The sequence below is a fragment of the Colias philodice genome, chromosome 16 (genome assembly GCF_061535455.1).
Source record: "Colias philodice isolate Cphi_HAF_F1 chromosome 16, ilColPhil1 Martin Lab GWU primary, whole genome shotgun sequence".
Taxonomy (NCBI): Eukaryota; Metazoa; Arthropoda; class Insecta; order Lepidoptera; family Pieridae; genus Colias; species Colias philodice.
Genome location: NC_143101.1, coordinates 6,182,219 through 6,203,943, shown reverse-complemented (window position 1 = coordinate 6,203,943; position 21,725 = coordinate 6,182,219). Strand labels below are relative to the sequence as shown.

Below are 21,725 nucleotides of genomic sequence, written 5' to 3'. Positions count from 1 at the left end.
TAGGTACATAATAAGAAAAAATACATAAAGGTATTCATCCGTAAAAAAAATTTAAAAAGTAACGTCGTTGTTTACCAACCCAAATTGTAATTAGTAAGTACCAAATAACATCGTTTGGTGACCCGTCCGATTAGGGCCCTTCTGGCCTCCTCCACTCAAGCGACAGCCCAAGCCGAGGTTCGAGATCCCCGTCAAGGGGAGACGCCCTTGTGCATGTCGCTACCAGGGTGAACCTTCAGTTCACCCCCGCGTCCGCGTTAAAATGTAGAAGCCCTTCTGGCTAACATTGAGAAACACCGTACAAAAAAAAATCGTTTGGTGTTAGGCACAGTTACCTCCTTAATGGATTGTTAACAAGTCGAAACGCTAGCAAAACCAGTTAAAGAACAAGAATTGAGTAGGAGAATATAATACATACACGTCATACAATATTGTATGCTTAGAATAATAACGCAAAATATGTTTAAGCCGACTAGACGTCCGCGTCATAACTACGGATGCTTGTAATTAATTTAACTTTAAATGATGTACCTAAGTATTACATGGGCACGCAGGGAAGCTTAGCTACATAATATTATACTAACTAAGATTACGCATGGTATTAATCATATTAATACTAATGCGTCTGTGGGGCGTGGGCGGATGCTAGAGCACAAGTAGAGCACGGGTTTGTATTAGCTTATTGGTCAAGTTAGTGGTTTTTCTTTTTATTAAAATGTCTTCAATGAAAATATTTTTAACGTTAATCGTGATCAATTAAAATACCTCCCTTGCTCGCCTTGCCACGTCCTTTTAATATTTTTGTCTATATGAAATGTTAACACTATTAATAATATTTACAGTCGGTAATACAAACTGTTTAAATATTTGCAAATATTTCATATTAAAATGATAAACAAATTTATTCATAAAAAAAACATGAATTGCAACTTGCAAGTAAGTCACGTTTTTGAAGTGAAACTTCTTTAGCCCGTTGAGGGTAAAATTCAATCACAAAATATATCGTCACGTCATGGAGTAAGGTGACGATATTGGTATCTTTGAATCTTGCCAAAGAAGTTTCACTTCTGACACGTGTGCTCCTCACACACGCTCTTTTTTTAGATAGGCATAGACTAGATATATCCTCCAAAAATAATTAACTAAAATACAGAAGTGTTGATACTAGTATGTGCTAGTATAGATACTTATATGTACATACTATATAATTATCTGTGGTGAAGATAACAATTTAATCAGACTATAAAAATAAAACCAAGCATAATGTTTGCATATTTTATTGTGTATAAACTTATATAATTATAAGTTTACACGTATCGTACGTATCACAAAATGATTGAGTAAAAAAATTACATAAAAAAGCACCATTATTATGTTAGTTTCTAAAAATATAAAAGTACCTTATTTTCACTAATAAGGCGTCCATTCATGTTGACGATGTGTAAGAACATACCTATGTTATTATTTTCTATATTGTTATTCTTAATTGAACAACAATGAGGCGGCAAATGAAAAAACTGAAGTACCTACATAATATTCTGTTCCTAGACATTAAAAAAAAACATTTATTTTTCTACATAGAAAACGCAAACAAGGTTTTATTTTCTTTCATTTTATTGTCCTATTACAAGATACTAAATAAATCATAATTCATTTTTGGTCTAGATAAATATTTAAAAGTATTCCTTCGTGACTGGTTTATAGAATTAGCACTGGTTTATCAATAATACAAAGACGAATACAAAGACGACGAAGGTTTATCAGTCATTCACCCTCAGGTCTACAATTAATTACATATAGCTAAATATACATATCAAAAATATTCTACGGTACCTAGATTGAGTAAATCATTAAAAAAACATATTTTATATTGTAGGGGTAGTAAATAAGACTAACAAAATGGGATAATAATATAGGTAAGTACATAGTTACATTAGAAATAAAAATTCATGAATTTAAAATTCATTTACAATAAGTATCTTTACAAGTAATTTGTGATGTCATAGCTACGTCATTCTGCAGGTCAAGTTTATTGAGCATGAGCTAGAAAGTCGTAGTGAAACCTTTTAAATACTTTGGTACATACATACTAGGGTTATACGTCATTTTACTATCCTTACATGAATGGAAATTAATTTTCATTCAAGGTTTTAGTCTTATTAGTTAAGCAGTAGGTACTTTGCTACTTACGCACAAATGATATATTTTTCGACAAGTTTAACTTTTCATATATCACAGAAAATATTAACAATAATGATTGCATTAAACACAAAATAAATTATTTTTCTTAAAAGTAAATTCTTATCAATGCAACTTAAAGTTGGCAAGATGTAAATTATAAACTGAGAGATCGCTACTTTTTATTATAATTTGTGACACTGGTTTAGGGGTAACTGTAGTTAAAATAAAAATATACATATATAATTATGGTTAACCTACATGACAAAATATTCATAAGTCATCACATTCACAATGTTTTTACTTTCAACGTACTATAAGATCATTGTATACAAAAATAATGATAATTATTTATTATGTATCACGAAAATGCCAAGATTATATTATGATATGTACTTTAATATCGCGAATGAGAATAGCTTGGCGACAAAATTCCTCACTCACTCGTCAAATTCTGATACGCCACAGTGCTCGTCTTCCACCTGAGGTATTGCACAAACCTGGAAATAAATAATTTCTTAGTTATCTATATAACATAAAATTTTCAAATTTCATTGGCAGTTCATAACGCGTGGATTTTAAAACAGGTTCAGATTTTCCTTGGATTTTCCCAAGATTTTGGTTATTAAGTAATTATTGTTTCGGAACGCATACAAAAATGAAATGTTTCATCCTGTGAATGCAATGAAACAAACGAACCTACTGTTTTCTTATAGCATTGATCAATAAATATTATATCATTCAATTAGCAATGCTGATTTCTTCTATATATAGTCTAATTTGCGGTGTCAAGGTCAATACCACCTACTTATCTGGAAAATGTTCATTCTAAGAGCCAAGGTTGTCTAATGTCTTGTTACTTGTTGGATACTATGTGTCTCGTGATTTTATAGTTTACCTCATGAGAAGATAAATGACTCATATTATACTATCAGTGATAGCGTGGTGATAGACCTTGTGATAGACAACCAAAGACTGAGCAGAATTTTTATTTCTCCGATTTGTATTGGTAGGTTGCGTGTGTATTAACAATTTTCATGTCACTGTGGATTACAAACCGATTCAATATTTTTTATGTTCGTTTGCAGTATATTTGAAATGATAAGTTCTGGTTAATAACATGCATTTAATTTCCATCCGGCCTGTTGTTACGACATTTTATCTCTAGGAAATATGCAGTTGCATTATGGATACATTAACGAGGTAAATATGTAGGTATCTTGTATTGTGTAGATAATAAATCTGTAAACCTAATTTTGAAATGAATCGTGGACAAGTCTTGTTGTGTCTTGTTTATTGGCAAAACAGATATAAAGCAGGTAAAAATTACAATTTTTGGATAAGGCACTTAGTTTAAACAATTTTTATCAAAGGGGTCACTCGTATCGATTACTGATATTATATTTTTCGCCATAATATTCTATACGATATTCGATGTAAAACTATTTAAAACAATTTAATTATATTTGTTTTTACTTAAAAGCTTTCCATCTTTAATAATTCATAAAAAATATTCTGCTACTTAGGTAACTATTTTATTTGTTACTAGCAATGCCCTGCGGTTTCACACGCATAGATAGCGATATCGTTACAGTGAAAAGTCTATTATAGGTCGGACTATAGGTTTTATTTTTAATCACATGAAAATCACCTTTACCCCGTCCCGCACTACGGCCTTTTTTTTTGTTTTAGTGGGGAAATCTTTCATAGATACCCACGGCCTCCGGGGGAGGGGCCGTGGGTTATGTCGGATTCCTACCGACCAAAACCCCACTGTGTTCCGTCAATATTGGTAGAATTCCTCCGTGACCCCCGCACTACGGCCTGCTCGAACAGTATACCTACTATTTTCTGTAGATTGACACTTTTAAAAATTCGTTATATCTTTTGAATGGAATATCCAATTCTTTTCATTTAAAAAGTATTTTGCTGGTATTGAAACAGTCTATAATAAAACATCATTTAATGGGATAAGGATTAATATATGTGTATGGATAACATGGTTTGATTACTGTCGGCACTTCTATTTACTTTGAAAACGTAAAAAAGTTGTTGTAGTAACATAACTACTGAAGATGGACATATGGTATCGCGGACTTTCTTGTAGATATTGATCCATTCTATAATACCGTAGAACATTTTTTTGTTCTATCTTCAATAGATTCCGCAGCGCACGCGATGACAGAAGTTTTATTGAGGATTTTTTTACACCTTGGGTTACATTATTGCATTTTTGGTAAGGATCTCTAATTTTTTTGAAAATGCAATATAGCCTATGTTGCTCAGTAAAGATGCAGCTTTCTAATGGTGAAAGAATTTTTGAAATCGGTCCAGTAGTTTTTGCGTGAAAACCATACATACATACATACATACATACATACTTACAAACTTTTCCTCTTTATAATATTAGTATAGATGAAAATAGATAAGACTTATTTTTTATTGATAATAATTAATAACGAAGAGTTCAATATTTTCGTTTCGCATAAGTTTATGAATACGCAATTAGTGTACATCTCGTAAATCTCATATAAAAAAACTTTTTATCTTTCATAGTAGACTGATACATCATCTACTGATCTCCATAATAGGAGATATTCCCCGCTAATAAGAAGCTCAAATATCAACATGACAAAAACATAAATTTGTGATTTAGTGCAAGTCTGAGATATAAAGAATAGCGATTAAACACTAACCTATGTAGGTATACCTTGTTAAAACAAGATACCAAATTTTTTATTATTAAATTCAGTCCGAAAAAGTACGGAAGTAGGTAGCTAATTTAGGTACCTCTTTATTATTGTTCCATGGACATTGGACATGTACATAAAGATATTAAAAACTGAAACTGCATAATTACATATATCTTTTTTGCATCCTTATTGCATTTTGCCGTTATTTATAGAAAAGTCAATGTTCGCACTTTGTCATTTGGCAAGGTTTTGTGAAATCCAAAAATAACTCTACAATCGAAAGAACTTCTTTGTATCGACAAAAAATCATTTTCTACATAATTTCAATAATAATTCTACTCATATTATGATACCATGATTTCTTATAGCAGTAATATTTCCAGGGTGGGAAAGTGATAGCGATAGACGACCTATACAGCGCTGTCATTTTTCCACGTTAGAAATAATATTAAAGACATAATGGTACGAGGATCACTCAAAACTTTTCCATGTTTCACATCTGTTTAACAGGTGAATACTTCATACACTACAGAAAAAGTATATAGTTAATAATTAATTTAAGCAAATTAGAATTTATAAAAAAAAACTTACCCGAGGAACGTCACACATATCCCTGTAATCCCAACGCAAAGTAAATAGAAAGCTCCAGGAAACGTAGATATTGTGTAGGCGTATAGAGAATTATATATGACAGGCGAGATCAAAGGCGCTATTCCTTCTATAGCGCACATTAGAGCAAACACTTTGGCTATATCTTGTGGCGGCAGGATCTTGGTTATCAGAGACCGAATTAGCGGCGAAGATAGGTCTCTGAATAGGGATATACCCGAAGCTGAAACAAATTAATGTCTTAGTTGTTTGTTTATTGCAGGCACATAGTTGAACAGTAAATTAATTTTTGGCAATATTATGTATCATTCCTGATTAATAAAAACAAATCCCTATAACGCTCAATCCTTACATTATATTTTAAATGCGAAAGTTTGTTTGTGTTTATTTTATAACACAAGCGAGATTTTCATATGATATGAATGATGATTTTTCTGTCTAGAAATAGTCTGAAAAATCTAATCCTCATCGGCATTTTCGTTGTCCACGCAGGCGAAGCCAACGGCAGAAAGCTAGTATAAAGTAAAAGTGTCACGCTAAACGGCATCTACACAAACATAATATATGGCGATGTGTTCATGACTTTGATCCTTCCTGTAAAGTAATACGCTCCCACGGCGGAAAGCCAATTTGTTAGCGAGGAAGACCTTGACTTCTTTTACTACAACTTGTTTTACTATATAACAAAATGTACTACTTTTTAGGGTTCCGTAGCCAAAATGGCAAAAACGGAACCCTTATAGTTTCGTCATGTCCGTCTGTCCGTCTGTCCGTCTGTCCGTCTGTCACAGCCGATTTACTCGGAAACTATAAGTACTACAGTGATGAAATTTGATGGGAATATGTGTTGTATGAACCGCTACAAAAATATGACACTAAATAGTAAAAAAAAGAATTGGGGGTGGGGCCCCCCATACATGTAACTGAGGGATGAAATTTTTTTTTTCGATGTACATACCCGTGTGGGGTATCAATGGAAAGGTCTTTTAAAATGATATAAAGTTTTCTAAAAAACATTTTTCTTAAAGTGAACGGTTTTTGAGATATCAGCTCTCAAAGTCGTAAAAAGTATGTCCCCCCCCCTCTATTTTTATAACTACGGGGTATAAAATTCTAAAAAAAATAGAGGTGATGCATGCTAATTAACTCTTTCAACGATTTTTGGTTTGATCAAAGTATCTCTTATAGTTTTTGAGATAGGTTGATTTAACTGTAATTTATTATATTTGCTGCTACGGAACCCTTTGTGCGCGAGCCCGACTCGCACTTGGCCGGTTTTTATTCGTTTTGATTTCACGTGTTCAAATTGAACTTTAGTTTATTTATAAACACAATATAATATCAGAAGTAACAGGTGGATTGCAGTCTGCAGATACAAAAAGCGGTAAGTACCCAATACTGAATACACATGAGTCCATGACATTTAATTTTTGAAAATTTATATGCATTTGCCTTAAATTCAATCTTGTCGATGTAATAAATAAAATGTTAAAAAGAAAATAAAATCTTTAAGTAGGTAACCTCGTTGAAACATGAACAAGAGATTATTAATAAATTATCTTTTTGTTTCATTTATCAATTCCTAATTATCTACTTAGGTATGTTCTAAGTATCATTCCATCCTTTGTTATTTACGAAAAACGATTTTATGAAAGTAAACTCCAATGAGTTATAAAAATATCTCTATTTCTAATGCAGGTGAAATGTTTGTCTTTTACATTATAGAAATTTACAAGTTTACAAGTTTACAAGCATTAGACAAGATTTCAAAGGAATTAAAAGTTAAAACTCTAACGTCATAAAATACGTAGGTACTTCACTGGACTTAGTTCTCCGTCAAAAGAGATCGGATTAAAACATAAAGACAATTGTTATTTAACCACATGTAACTTCTAGATATTTTTAGCTCGACTTTTCAAGATATTTATAGCAATACGCGGCACACCCGCAAGCATCTTTAAATAAGTGCATTTTACGGAAGTTGACTTGGTTCAAGGATTATTTTATTTACTAGATTTCACATAATGAAACCGGTTGAACAGGTTTATATTATAAAAGGGCTTCAACAATTATTTTTTAGAGCGGTATCGTATTCATTTACGAAACCGTTTTTGACTTTCAAAATTTCGTGGTCAATGTCAAAAAGCAATATTTATGGGATAGGTACATAATATTATGACTTAAATTTTTAATTTATTTTTTAGAATAAAGAATAATAAAATCACGCGATTCAAGAAGCTCGATTTTATACTTGAAAAGGACATCCTATAATTACTATAATCCCATAATTTATACGGAAATTATCAATTTTCTTCATGTTTTAAAATTATGATAAAACTTTTTATTTCTACTCCTGCATTTACTAGGGTCTTAAAGTATTTACTATTTATAGAAGTGAGTAGGGCATAGGTATTGCAAATCTAGTTAGCGCTGGAATTTTAGAAACACCTTTCTACAGAATCATAGAACTAGTTGAGAAACATTCAAGTTTCCAGCCCTTGGTTTCACAATTGGTTTATATGTGCAACTGATTATATTATTTAAAACTTTTACTTCTACTGCAGCAACGTGTTTTTGGAGAGCAAACAATTTGTAAAATTATCCAGTAAAAGTGAATGATCAGTCGATATTCAAAGCATAACATCACAACATAACATGTTTGAGATAATAAGCTGACTTCATTAGCAAAATTTAATGAAACCCGTTCACAATATGCTAATTTTAAGGATAATAATACCGGTTATAAGTAAAATTTCTTACCCAAATACATATGCCAGGATGTGACAGCGAACGCCTTAATCGCATATTCGACGCCAGACGACAAAAAGGCGATTATGGATAGCACCAAATCCGATACTTTGAATATTCTCTGAACCAGCATTACACCAATGAATGAACCGAAGAAAGCTATCGTAGTATGAGCAGCTGAATACACTGTATACTGCTGTATGGCCCAATGTAATTGCTTCCTAGTATACATGTACCCTAAACTCAACGTCCCATACATTATGAATATTGATAAACTGTTAGCCACTGTGAGCAATAGTATTTGAGCTCTTCCATAATTTGGACGCCTTTTGAAACATTCAGCGATCATTTCCTTTATCAGTTTGAAGTCCAATACCGATTTTATACCACCCTGAAAACAATCAATATTTCAGTAATGTTGTTAATTTATGTCTACAACATGACTTTATTATTAAGTGGTAATGGGTGAAGGAAAATATCGTAGGGAAACCGACATGCTGAAGAATCGACGGTTCGACAATATATTTGTGTCAACTGCCAACCCGTACTTGGCCAGGGTGGTGGATTACGGCCTGTTCCCGAGAGGCCCGTGTCCCAGCAGTGGGAACATTTTTTTTTTTTATTAACGATAGCCAGGCATTTGACTGCATCCTACCTGATGGTAAGTAGTGATGCAGTCTATGAATGAGCATGCCTGCCTAGAAAGAGCCTATTCACTTTTACCCTGAACAGATCCGGATTATAGGTTTCTGGAAAGACAGACGCGGGCAAGGCGTTCCAGTCCCTCGCTGTTCGGTAATAATTACATAATTACTAAATACTTTTCATGTAAGATGATAAATTAAAAAAGCTTCTAAAAAACGTACTACCTTTATTTTTAGGGTTTATATATGTTACCGGAAATGTATGTAATCCGTCATTGTATACAATTCCTAGGAAATGTATATAATTCCTAAAATCGCACGGAAATGTGTGAAATAAATTATTTTATACACATTTCCTAGGAAATCTATACATTTCCTAGGAAATCTATACATTTCCTAGGAAATCTATACATTTCCTAAATAGCTATCGGAAATGTAAAACATTTAAGATATTGATATGTCGCAGGCAAATTGTATATAATCTGGCCGTTTACAAACGGTCGGCATTTTGTAGTAACTATGCCGATAATTCGTAATCAGAAATTTTTGGTCTGGATAAGGGCCACCCCCTTAGGTTAGGTTAGGTTCGTGTTTTTTAAGTGGGGCTCCGTCGGCTCGCGACCGTCTTTTTGTAGAATTTTGGAAAAAGACGAATTTTCGGCATATTAAAATAGCTAGCCGTAATGTAATACGGCGGATTATACAATCCGACTGCGCCAAATATACGCGGGGACAGTGGGACGAGGGGACTCATTACTTGCCAAATGAAAATTTGATTTTATAAGAATAATTTGATATTTACGTTAAAAGTTAGATAGTTGATTTTTAAAATGTTAATTAGTAATTATTTTCAATTTTTAACATTGCAAAGGTAGACGTCCATAGTCCCCATAGAACCAATATACCAGTCCATCTAACACCCCCTTCCATAACCCAGTTTTGTTCATTTCCATTTTTCTGCAATAGTCCTACATTGGCCGCGGACTGCCCAGGGCTGTATCTCTATAGTGCAGTCATGGGCAGGCTGCGGGCCTCTGCGTGTTGGACCTGTGTCCCCACGTACGCCTTCCAAAGGACCGGGTATCTTCCTTCTGGATCTGGTGGTACCCGTGTATTATGGAGAGAGATATAATAATATGAACATAATATTATTACAATTTTACGGTATGACTGTTACCCGATTGTATCAATAAGAGCTATAATAAAAAAAATAACAACGTGTTTTATTACAGAAAGCATTTACTTTACACCTTTCCTAATACGATATTGGAATTGTATACAATTCCTAGGAAGATTATACATTTCCTAGGATATGCATGCATTAAATAGTTTTTTAAACAATATTTTATACATTTCCTAAATGGTATCGGAAATTATTTATTTATTTCTTTGTAATCATACAGCATTACAATAAGTAACAATTTTTAATATATTAGTACTGAACTAAGAGCCAATTAAGATTACTACTTAGCTAAGTTAATTTTTTAAATGACATATTATCAGAAAGGAGTGTATTACATGTTTTGGTGAATTATATAATATCTTAAGAAAGGTTAATGAATAATTAAACAGTTAAATCTGAAATCTCCCTTTGTGTGCGTGTGTGTATGTGTGTGTGAGTGTTAGTGTGATGTGAATGTGTGGTTGTCTGGATTTGCATGTTAGTACTAAAGCCGAATTGTATGTGAATTTTGTTAATTTCTTTTATAAATCTTTGCTTTGATAAAAGGAAAACATCTAGTTCTCTATAGTCTTTATTGTATATATGAGAAATTCTACACATAATTCGATTCTTTGCGTAATTACTACTAGAATTAGGAGTGTAAAATAATGATGTGTGACGAGATCTAAACAGAGGGGTGTTGAAATACACCAGTTCTAGGAGTTCCGAAGAATCAATTCTTCGGAACTCCTAGATCGGAATTGTACACATTTCCTAGGAATTGTATACAATTCCTTGATTTCATACATTTCCGGTAACATATATATTTGTGTTATAAATTACCTTCGTAACATTAGGTAAAGACTCCTCTAAACAGCAATTTGTGAAAACATATGCGATTACACATAGTGATGCGGTTATCAACAATAGATAGACATTCCCAACCACTCTCAGTAAATAAGAACTTGCGAGGGAGCCTATAACACTGCCAACTGATAAAGATGCCTCTACTATTGTCATCCTAAAAACATATAAAATATTATAACTGAAAACACATATCTGCTTTAAATAAGGTTTGCATGCAATGATTCAGCATTTTTATAGTATTTTGGACTTGTAAACATTCAAGGCGTTTGGTATGTTCTACTGATGTTTATATTTTCCAATCTTAATGTTTTTAGATTAAATTGTGATGAGGAATAATAGTATAAAGTGAGGAATATAAAGTATATATAAACTTGAATATTTTATTTTTATGTCACTGTAGTATTGAAATATACATAAAGTATTTGTTTTTAAGATACCTATTGAATTGAAATAATTGTGACTCTACGAAATGATACCTCTTTATTGCATTTAATTAAAATTCATTGCAAAACAAAAACCTTGACCTTATAAATTTACATTAAAGTACAAGGGAGAACAAAGAATAATATCTTAATGATTCTTCATGATGACAAATAAATTACTTTTGTATAAATTTTATGGTAATTTTACTATTATCATTACAAGCATGTCCTTTTCATTTTTTTACTGGCGAACAATTTTTTTTAATAAATGAATAAATTGATACAATCTTTATTCGCTATATTTGTTTTTTAGTTCAATTTGTGTTATGGATTTTTTTTTATATTACCGTAGAGATCGTGTTTCTTTCGTTGTTATGTCGCTTAAGTAACAAAATGCACCAGTGAACAGTGCAGTGAAACCTCCTGCCATTGACATTGGTAAGACTGTCAATATAAACCACCAGGGTCCTAAGTTATCCATCATACTATAAATGACGGTAAGGCCTCCACTTATCGACAATCCTAAAAATCATCCAAAAACATTATATTTTATTTAGCTTGACTGTTATATAAATTAGCAAGAATAAAAATAGACTTTATCTGTGTTATTGGTATTGTGTATTGATTGTAATAAGTAATATAAATGTTAGTCACATGATATTAATGTGTATAGGTAATAATATAATCTAATCACTTATGAAAAGCACTTATAAAATTGTATTAATACAACAAAAGCCTGATAATTCAACTGTTGATCTATAAAGTATACATAATGACATTGATTACAATATTTTCATTATAAATTTTAGTGATATATTATAATTTTTTTTTTCTGTTGTTTTGAAATATCTAAAAATTATCTAGACTGTAGACTCTAGATTAAGCTATTATCTTACCAAATAAAGGCCACACAATGAGAGGCTTGCGTCCATGTTTATCAGACCAAACACCAAGAAACAAAGAGAGTACTGCAGGAGCCAACGATTCAAGTATTGTCCTAACTGTGGCCACAAATGCTGCATACTTTTGCACCTGCTCCTCTAATTCCTGGGATCCATTATTCCTTGCAGGTGACAAAAATACCTGACACTCTTCCTTTGTATGGTTCAATGAATGAACACATGTACGGTACAGAAGAATATTACTTATTGCTGCACCTACAAAATAGATTTAATTCCGATGAAAAACATTTTAAATTTTTTGAATGAATTTTGCTCTGGGAAGCTAATTGTCAAAATATTTAATAATTCACATCAGAACTACAAATATTCTGGGAAACACCAGAATATGTTTTTTTTTATTGTAAAATTATGTTTGTTCTATTTAATTCAGTAATAAAACGAAAGCCTAATAAATCAAGAGTTAAATGGATATGTTTAAAAGGTAATTAGTGATATAATATAAATTATAATGCGATAATTTATTTTAAGTTTAAAGTATTTAAAGACAAAGATTAGGTATGTAAACAAAGATAAAACAAAAAAAACTTACCTGAGAGCGATACTGATAGAATCGTAAAAAATAATGGAAATTCCATTGTGACCCTGTATGGTCTGGTAGTAACTACATTTGAATCATTATTAATATTCGGATTAGATTCCGAAATACATTCATTCTCTTGGGTCATTTTAGAAAATTTAAGTGATAAGTATTACAAATAGAAAATATTCTAATAATTTAGAATTATTATTAAATGAATTTGTAATAACATTGAGAGCACTGGTGTGGTTAAGGATCACAATTTTATAATTAGGCACATAATATATTAAACACGTATCTAAATAATTTACATTTGGCGCGGCACTATTTACTATGTTCGGTCTGCGAACTACAATCACGCATTTCAATGTGCGATAGCAATTTTCCGTCATTGTTGTTGTTGTGTTTACCTGACATTTTCTAATGTCTGGGTAAAATTCAGTCATCTGTCAGTACTGAATCTACTGAGATTTTGACGTTCTGGGCTTCGTTCTTAAATATAAATTTTTTAAGAAACAAAAACTATTGGGTAGCGCAAATTTGTAGAATTATAATAAAAAACAAATATTATTTTATACTAAATTAATAGAAGTAATATTATTTTCATGCATTTTTCAACATTGTGTTAACTTTTACGTAGTTGTGTGAAACTTCTCAATCATTATGGTTGCAAGTGCTCCGATCACCCAAAAATAAACAATAAAGCGTTCTCGACTCTCGTAAAAATATCAATTATTATGATATTTAAATGAGTTAAATAGAACTATGTAAATGTTAAAATGATTGCGTTTTTATGTGTTCTCACCTTTATAGCAATGCCTACGCCTAGAAATTTTTTGAAAATTCAAATTGTCTATGGTGATTTGTAATTGGTAAATCGCGAAGAGGACGGTGTCGGTGAGCTTTTTGGTTAAACATTGAACAAAAAATAACGTTTTCCACGCATTGCTCAAATTATTGATGATAATTAAATATACAAGAAATTAGGAAATTATCAAATACAGGTAAGAGTCCTATATTATTTTTAAAAATTTAAGTTTTAAACAGTCTACTAGTCTAAGTTTCAACAGAATATAATTTTGATGAGTCGTCTCCTGTCACATTACAATTTACATCCGCCGTAAGATAAAATGATGCCAATTCTGAAAAATATGCATCGTATATCTTAATTCGTACGATAAAGAAGTAAAAACTTTCTTAAACACTAACTTAATTTATTTATATTGAGATCCTTTTAAATAAAAGCTTGTTGAGATATATCTGACGACCTATTTTTAGATTGACTTTCTTTTTGTGGGTAACTATTAGCCGGTCTCGTAAAGATATTGTTTTTTATACCATTGACGCTGAATTTATATGGCTTTATTGTTATTTTAGACAAGAAAATAACATATAACTCACGATGGCAGTGAATGTGTACTCTACCAATGTCACTTCGGAAAATCTATCACGACATGATATGTTAGCGTGGGTGAACGATGCACTACAGTCAAATTTTGCCAAAATTGAAGAATTATGTACAGGAGCTGCATATTGTCAATTTATGGACATGTTGTTCCCTGGTAGTGTACCAATGAAGCGTATCAAATTTAAGACAAACCTGGAACATGAATATATACAGAACTTCAAAATTTTACAGGCTGCATTTAAAAAAATGTCCGTGGACAAGGTAAGGATTTATAATCAAATATAGTACGAGTAAACAAAGTCCAATAATTGTTGCTATGTAATGTACAGAGAGTTTATTTTCTAATCTTTGTATTAAAAGGTTAATCATTGTTTAATTCCATTTTTTTATTTTCATTTTATAATAAATTTGTTGTGAAGAAAATTTCTGGCTGATAAAAAATAAAAATAAAAATATCTTATAGATTAGTATTCCATGCTTCATAAGTTCATTTCTTTGAAATAATGATTGATATAGATTGAATGAGTCATAAATCAAACTACAAACTGGTGACTTTGAATTGGGTTCCAATGCTTTTAATTAATTATTATTTTTTAATTATAATTAAATGATAACAACAATGAAGAATCTTTCTGGAATTAGTCTGGATTGAAAATTTTGTTGTGTGAAATGTATTAAATCCAATAATGATGAATTTCATTTCAAGTTGTAATAAATGCATTTATAACTTAATGACCTTAATGCTTCAAACTGGGTCACTTTATATTTCTTATGAGGAGTTCTAGGATATTAAGATTTCCAAATACATCAAATTTTATAGGTAATACCTGTGGACAAGCTGATAAAGGGGAGGTTTCAAGACAATTTTGAGTTTTTACAGTGGTTTAAAAAGTTTTTTGATGCTAATTATGATGGAAGGGAATATGATGCATTCGAGGCCCGAGGCGGCATTACAATTGGATCAGGAGCCTGCGACAGTGGCGTACCGCTGTGTAGCGCTGCGCCCCCGCCGCGCGCTCGCCGGGCCGCTCCCCTACACCATTCCGGCAGTATGCATCCCCAACAACATTCTCAATTTATCACTATGACTCAAGTTTATTGACCACTTATATTTACACTGCGAGTCGTTATCATTGTTTTGTGCTCGTTTTCCTCGTAAACGTCGGTGGTCAATAACGCCACATCACGTCATATCCCCCACTCATTCCACGGCCGGTGGGCACCGTCAATGTCGATACCTTTTATTTTACTTTCCATTTTTTTGTAGATAGTACCTATTGACAGACTGGTGAAGGGTCGGTTCCAAGATAACTTTGAGTTCTTGCAATGGTTCAAGAAGTTTTATGACGCGAACTACAGCGGCGTGCCGTATGACGCGATGGCGCAGCGCGAGGGCCTGCCCATGGGCCACGGCTCGGCGGCCGGCGTGCCCCGCGCAGCGCCCGCCGTTAGGAAACCCGCCGCGCCCGTCGCTAAAGTCGCCGCTAGACCCCAAACCAGTACATTTCTTTTCTTTATTACTTTCAGTTTTACAGTGTTGCTATCGAGTTTATGTATTTATTGGTTATTATTATTTATGTATAAAAGAACCATTGCTTGATTTTGTATTGGGTGTCGAAGTATGTCTTCATTATGAACATATTATTTGAGTAATTTGTGTACATCCATCTTATATCGACATTGTCCGAATCCCGATCCTAACATTAAAAGTAACATTTTCTCGTACTCACATCATTCATTTTACATCATTTTTATAGTGTTATAAGTTAATAGATGTATGTATTTATAATGATTATGATAATTATAGTATGTTAGTATAAAGTATTATGCTTTTTATATTAAAAAATAGTGCAAAACTAACAAGCTTCTATATTAATTGGCAATTATATTTTCATTGATACATATAAAATGTTTTATAATATATGCTAATGTTAGAATATTTTTTTGTATTAATAACTTAGCATGTAAAATAATATTGGATTAACTTCTAAATACAGTAATAACATGGAAAATTTTGTGTATTTAAATAATGAAATATTTAACAATTTATTTATTTTATACATAAGCTTCAACTTTTATTAAAATGGTATAATATTTTTGACAGTTGGGAAAGCTAACAGCACAGTGAGATCTCCACCAGTTAATTTAAGATTGAATCAAAATGCGAAAGGAGATTCTAAGATTATTGAAGAGCTTAACCTTCAGGTAAGACATACTTACATTGCTGTGTCATTATGTCATGTTATAATCTTGATATTATATGGATTAAACTTATCTTTATGAAATATCTTGGAATATAAATCATTGTATTTAATGGCTTCTGTTTACTTTTCTAGAAAGTATCGATTATAAAGCAAAATACAAAATTAAATAATAGGTAATTTGTGAATGTAGCCTATGGAATGATATTATATTGATGATATTTCTTCCCAGATTAATGAATTGAAAGCAACCGTCGAAGGACTCGAGAAAGAGCGAGATTTCTATTTTGGTAAATTGCGGGACATAGAGGTTATCTGCCAGGAAATGGAAGAACAACACAATGGTCCGATCATCCAAAAGATTTTGGATATCTTATATGCAACTGAGGTATGTAATAACTAGTCATAAAAATAATTTTATAAAAGTTTATCTATATTTCTTTGTATATAAATCAGCTGTTAGTAACATGGTGTTCAAAAAGACAGATTACTACACTTTTTATTGTGTTAGTCATCATAATATCTCAGGAATGATGAAAAAGTTTATCTTGTGACACGAATTCGAGATATTAAATTATTTTACTAGATTGTGTTCTCATATTATCATAACCACTCAACCCATACTGGGTATTACAATATTTTTTTATTTAAATAAATTGTGCCCCATGATTTTCTCAAATATGTATGGATGCATTGTTGAAGTGAAAACTTATTTAGCGGCGTTGAGCACTTTTTCTGTAATGGGTATAAAATCTTAAACTCGCGTCAGAACACGTGACCTGGTCGAAAAAGCGGACGGATGGATATCAAACATGCTCAACGTTAATAATCAAGTTTTCACTTATGCCGGCACTCCCGGAGTGCAACCCGTCTTTTTTTTCAATTACTTTATTGCCGTATTAGTAATGTGTTTAAATAGACTTACTAATAAGTAATAAAACATTTGATAGGACGGATTCGCGCCCCCAGAGGACGTGGACGGCGACAACCCCCACCCCCCGGAGGAGGACGAGTATTGAGACGTGACGCGTATCATAGTGCTCTTTGTATATTATCTCGAAATTATATCGCTTCAATCATCGACAGCATCAAGTGCTTGGTATTTCACAGCCATTCTATTTTAAACACTAAGGCCCTTCGCACACGGATCGTGACATACTAAATATATTTCATAGCAATATTGATCATGTACTCAATTGTGTAATTCTAATACTTTTCAGCGACATAGATGTGTAGAGCTCGATAAATGTGAATCGTTTTTAGAATATTGCACGTAAAATGTAGTTTTTGATGACAGATTTATAACTTTTTGATAAGGGATTGTGTCTCTGAATCTTGTAATTGATGAACCTAATGTGTAATTGTGTATTGAGTTATGCAACTAACAAAGATGAGAAATATCCAATTTCTTGAAAAGTTATAAGTGAAAACAAATGTAGATCTGTTCATATCTTGTGCGAGGGAACTAATTATATAATGTTATTTAAAGTAAATATGTATAGGAAGACAGTGGCCCGAAAATGGCTTGCGAGAAGTTCCTAAATTATATATACTTACACAAATCTCTACCTACAATAATTATATGTATAAATTCATTATGAAATATTTATAAATGTATAATATGTGGCTGTGTCATACTTAAGTGCGGAACATATATCATATCGGAGCATAATTTCTCGACTGATTTCTTTTAATCCCGTATGTTTTACCATTCGCCTTTTCTCGTAATATGTTTGGACTTAGATGGTTGTTATGTGCAATGGTGCAAAACGAGTGTTCTATGTAATGTCTTGATTGGTCATCATTTTTGGGCCACTGGTGGCTGTTTAAACGTGCATTTAATAGGTTGTTATGATATGGAAGAGATTTAATGTTAATTGTTATAAGATTAGTTTGGCTGACGAATTATTGGTCCACAAGTAATAATTTTAATTTTTTGAAGTAAATTTCGGTGAAATTTTGGTAATAATTTGTTTGACATTATGTGTATGGGATTTGGGCGCGTCTTTTTGATTATTTGTTTTTACTAAATAAATTATTGCTTTTATAACTTTATATAATTAATTATTATTAAACATAAAACTAATTTCTATGTTTATGTTTCCAATTGAATCTATCGATAAACCGAAAAGTTTTCATAAGTAATGGTATGCTTAAACCCATACACATCTTGACATAAGTTGTATTATTTAAAAAAAAGTGATTTATCTAGATCTGATTTCTTGTGTAAACGACGATCAAGATAAACGTTCGGAATGAGTATTAATTTTGAAATTATGAAATAAATATCGAGGATAGCGTTGAACAATAACGTTATGTAGGGCCTTATTATGTGACCACACATAGGATAATCAATTGTGAGACTTTACATTTTATTTGCACTTATACTAACAATAGTAATACTTTATTTAATAAACAGGACACTACATTTTAAGTTAGTTTCTTAGCTATGGAAACTATTAGATACATACTAACGACATGTCGGCGAAAACGTATTCGCTGAATAAACTGAATAGATTAATTTATATACAACGTAATATGCAAATTGCCTTACTGCAGATATTAAGCCACTGGATTTTAAATTGTAAAAATCTTATAAATAAAATAACTTCATTTAATATAATTTGTTTCATTTATTTATTCTACGTTATTTTTAACTAGCTGCGCTTCGCGGTTTCACCCGCGTGGCTCCGCTCCTGTTGGTTTTAGCGTGATATATTATAGCCTATAGCCTTCCTCGATAAATAGGCTATCTAGCACCGAAAGAATTTTTCAAATCGGACCAGTAGTTTCTGAGATTAGAGCGTACAAACAAACTCTTCAGCTTTATAATATTAGCACAGTATTACCATTATTTCCTACAGTAGTGCGACGAATGTACTTGTGCAGAAAAACGGAGGGGAACTGGCGGGGGTCGGGCCGCGGGCGACGCGGGCCGCGAGGCAAACACGCTTAGTTTGCCTTACCTAGCGCGAAAGGATGACGCAGTCGTATTTTTTGTGTAATAATTTTATTATACATAGGTACTTACTACTTTCATATTCTATTATGGCGCGCACAAACTGTTCGGTTTACGGATGTAAATCTACATTGAAATCCCAGAAGGAAACAATATTTCAGAAAGATTGTATTAATTGTATCTGTTGAATTAAAATCAAAGCTATGTTTATGTTGTCCTCATTATTTTCTAATCAGATTGTACATCCCAATGCGAATGCAATACTTAGTTAAATGTTATAATATACAATTAAGAACATCCAAAAATAAAGTGTCCACGTAAATAATATTTAGCAGTGCAATATCTGTAATTATATATTTATGAAAACAAATAATTACATCAGATTTAATAATCGCAATTATTTTGAATGTACATATTATGAATAAAGATTTCATCATAATATTAATAATCACAATTGTTTTATTTCCCATTTGTTGCAACTTGCAACCCTAGCGTATTTTCGTGTGGCAGCGTAATTACCTACGCTGGCGGCGGCATCGCGCGACACTGTGGCGCGACATCAAGCGATTCCTTACTGTAGGAAATAATATTGTAATACCACAGTATTACCATATTTCCTACAGTAGTGCGACGAATGTACGCGGGCCGCGTAAAGCAAACACGCTTAGTTTGCTTTACCTAGCGCGAAAGGACGACGCAGTCGTATTTTTTGTGTAATAATTTTATTTTACATAGGTACTTACATATTCTATTATGGCGCGCACAAACTGTTCCGTTTACGGATGTAAATCTACATTGAAATCCCAGAAGGAAACAATATTTCAGAAAGATTGTATTACCTAATTGTATCTGTTGAATTAAAATCAAAGCTATGTATATGTTGTCCTCATTATTTTCTAATCAGATTGTACATCCCAATGCGAATGCATTACTTAGTTAAATGTTATAAATTATAATATACAATTAAGAACATCCAAAAATAAAGTGTCCACGTAAATAATATTTAGCAGTGCAATATCTATAATTATATATTTATGAACAAATAATTACATCAGATTTAATAATCGCAATTATTTTGAATGTACATATGAATAAATGATTTCATCATAATAATATCAATAATCACAATTGTTTTATTTCCCATTTGTTGCAACCCTAGCGTATTTTCGTGTGGCAGCGTAAGTACCTACGCTGGCGGCGGCATCGCGCGACATCAAAGGCGATTCCTTACTGTAGGAAATAATATTGTAATACTGTGGTAATACTGTGATATTAGTATGGATTAATCACACTTGGTCAGTTTACTGTACGCAGAGCATACGCAGAGCACTGAATGATACCAACTGACGGTCGGTCAATGCGTATCGTCACTCGTCAGAGCCGATGGTACGCACTACGCACTGACGGTCGGTGAAGCTCTGTAACCGGCCTTAGATATTTAATGGCCAAAATGGGGTCCTAACCTAACCTTGATTTTAAAACATGATAACTAGTTTCACATGTGAAATTTAGACTATATATTCAGAATTGAAAGGCCTTGAGTTTAGATTACCCAGTTATTATTCTATTGACAACAAAGGCCTGTGGTCTCTAAGGACCACTTGGTCAATGTAGCTATTGGTCGTAAAATGCAATGTAACGGTACCCGTATGATATTATAAGTACCAGCATGGGTACCAGGTTAGATTTCGATATGGTATCATTTAATACTATCTCCAAACAAAGGAAAAATCATGAATACTTAATATTATAAAATTGTCATGATGTGAAAAGAGTAACTGCAGTTTCTACCTATCTCTTCTCTGTAGAAAATGGTTAACCGGTTACCGGTGGTGGTAAATACAATACCTATTATGTATATAATTATATATGTTTTTTTACACCTACTTAGATAAACGGATACCTTATAATTTATATTCTAAACGTTTCATGGAAAACGAGATTATAATGATATATACAGATATATATACCTACGTATTACGTAGGCAGTGTTGGGTTCGAACTTCGATAAAACTAAAAATGGTCAAATGTGTCGACCAGTGGCACGATTTACGATCGATCACATGATTTCTAATAAACCTAGACCTACCTCGATCAATGTGCTTGTTAGTGCATACCTATACGTACTTACGTATACCTATACGTACTTAAATAACTTTATTTAATAGATTTATGTATATTCTTAGAGTAAGTACTTAAAATATACTTCCCAATATCAATACCTACTATAAATACAAAAAAATTTGTCTGTTCCAAATGCTCCCCACGCGTCTTTGAAAATATTTTCACGTGCAGTACACAGACAGTATTCTAATGGCTATACATATTTTATAGATGTGGTTCATTGCAATTTCC

The 21,725-nt window shown here is 32.3% G+C and overlaps 2 protein-coding genes across 5 annotated transcripts; one reads left to right on the top strand and one right to left on the bottom strand.

Annotated features, from left to right (window-relative positions):
- Positions 1–1,325: 1,325 nt before the first annotated feature.
- LOC149481728 (putative peptidoglycan muropeptide transporter SLC46) lies at positions 1,326–13,236 on the bottom strand. The gene is made up of 7 exons (XM_089704763.1): positions 12,815–13,236; positions 12,220–12,480; positions 11,671–11,845; positions 10,878–11,055; positions 8,241–8,619; positions 5,463–5,703; positions 1,326–2,678 (listed from the first exon to the last, which is right to left on the bottom strand). The coding sequence occupies exons 1-7, from the start codon at positions 12,948–12,950 to the stop codon at positions 2,615–2,617; spliced, it is 1,434 nt and encodes a 477-aa protein (XP_089560889.1). The 5' UTR covers positions 12,951–13,236; the 3' UTR covers positions 1,326–2,614.
- A 411-nt stretch (positions 13,237–13,647) lies between these two features.
- Eb1 (microtubule-associated protein RP/EB family member 1) lies at positions 13,648–19,034 on the top strand. Of its 4 annotated transcripts, none has more exons than XM_089704764.1 (6): positions 13,648–13,806; positions 14,180–14,471; positions 15,478–15,709; positions 16,315–16,415; positions 16,644–16,799; positions 17,362–19,034. In XM_089704764.1, the coding sequence occupies exons 2-6, from the start codon at positions 14,205–14,207 to the stop codon at positions 17,428–17,430; spliced, it is 825 nt and encodes a 274-aa protein (XP_089560890.1). In that variant the 5' UTR covers positions 13,648–13,806; positions 14,180–14,204; the 3' UTR covers positions 17,431–19,034. The 4 variants fall into 4 exon arrangements, with proteins under 4 accessions (XP_089560890.1, XP_089560893.1, XP_089560892.1 ...); XM_089704767.1 differs by lacking the exon at positions 15,478–15,709 and adding an exon at positions 15,031–15,259; XM_089704766.1 differs by lacking the exon at positions 13,648–13,806 and adding an exon at positions 13,925–14,095.
- Positions 19,035–21,725: the final 2,691 nt, after the last annotated feature.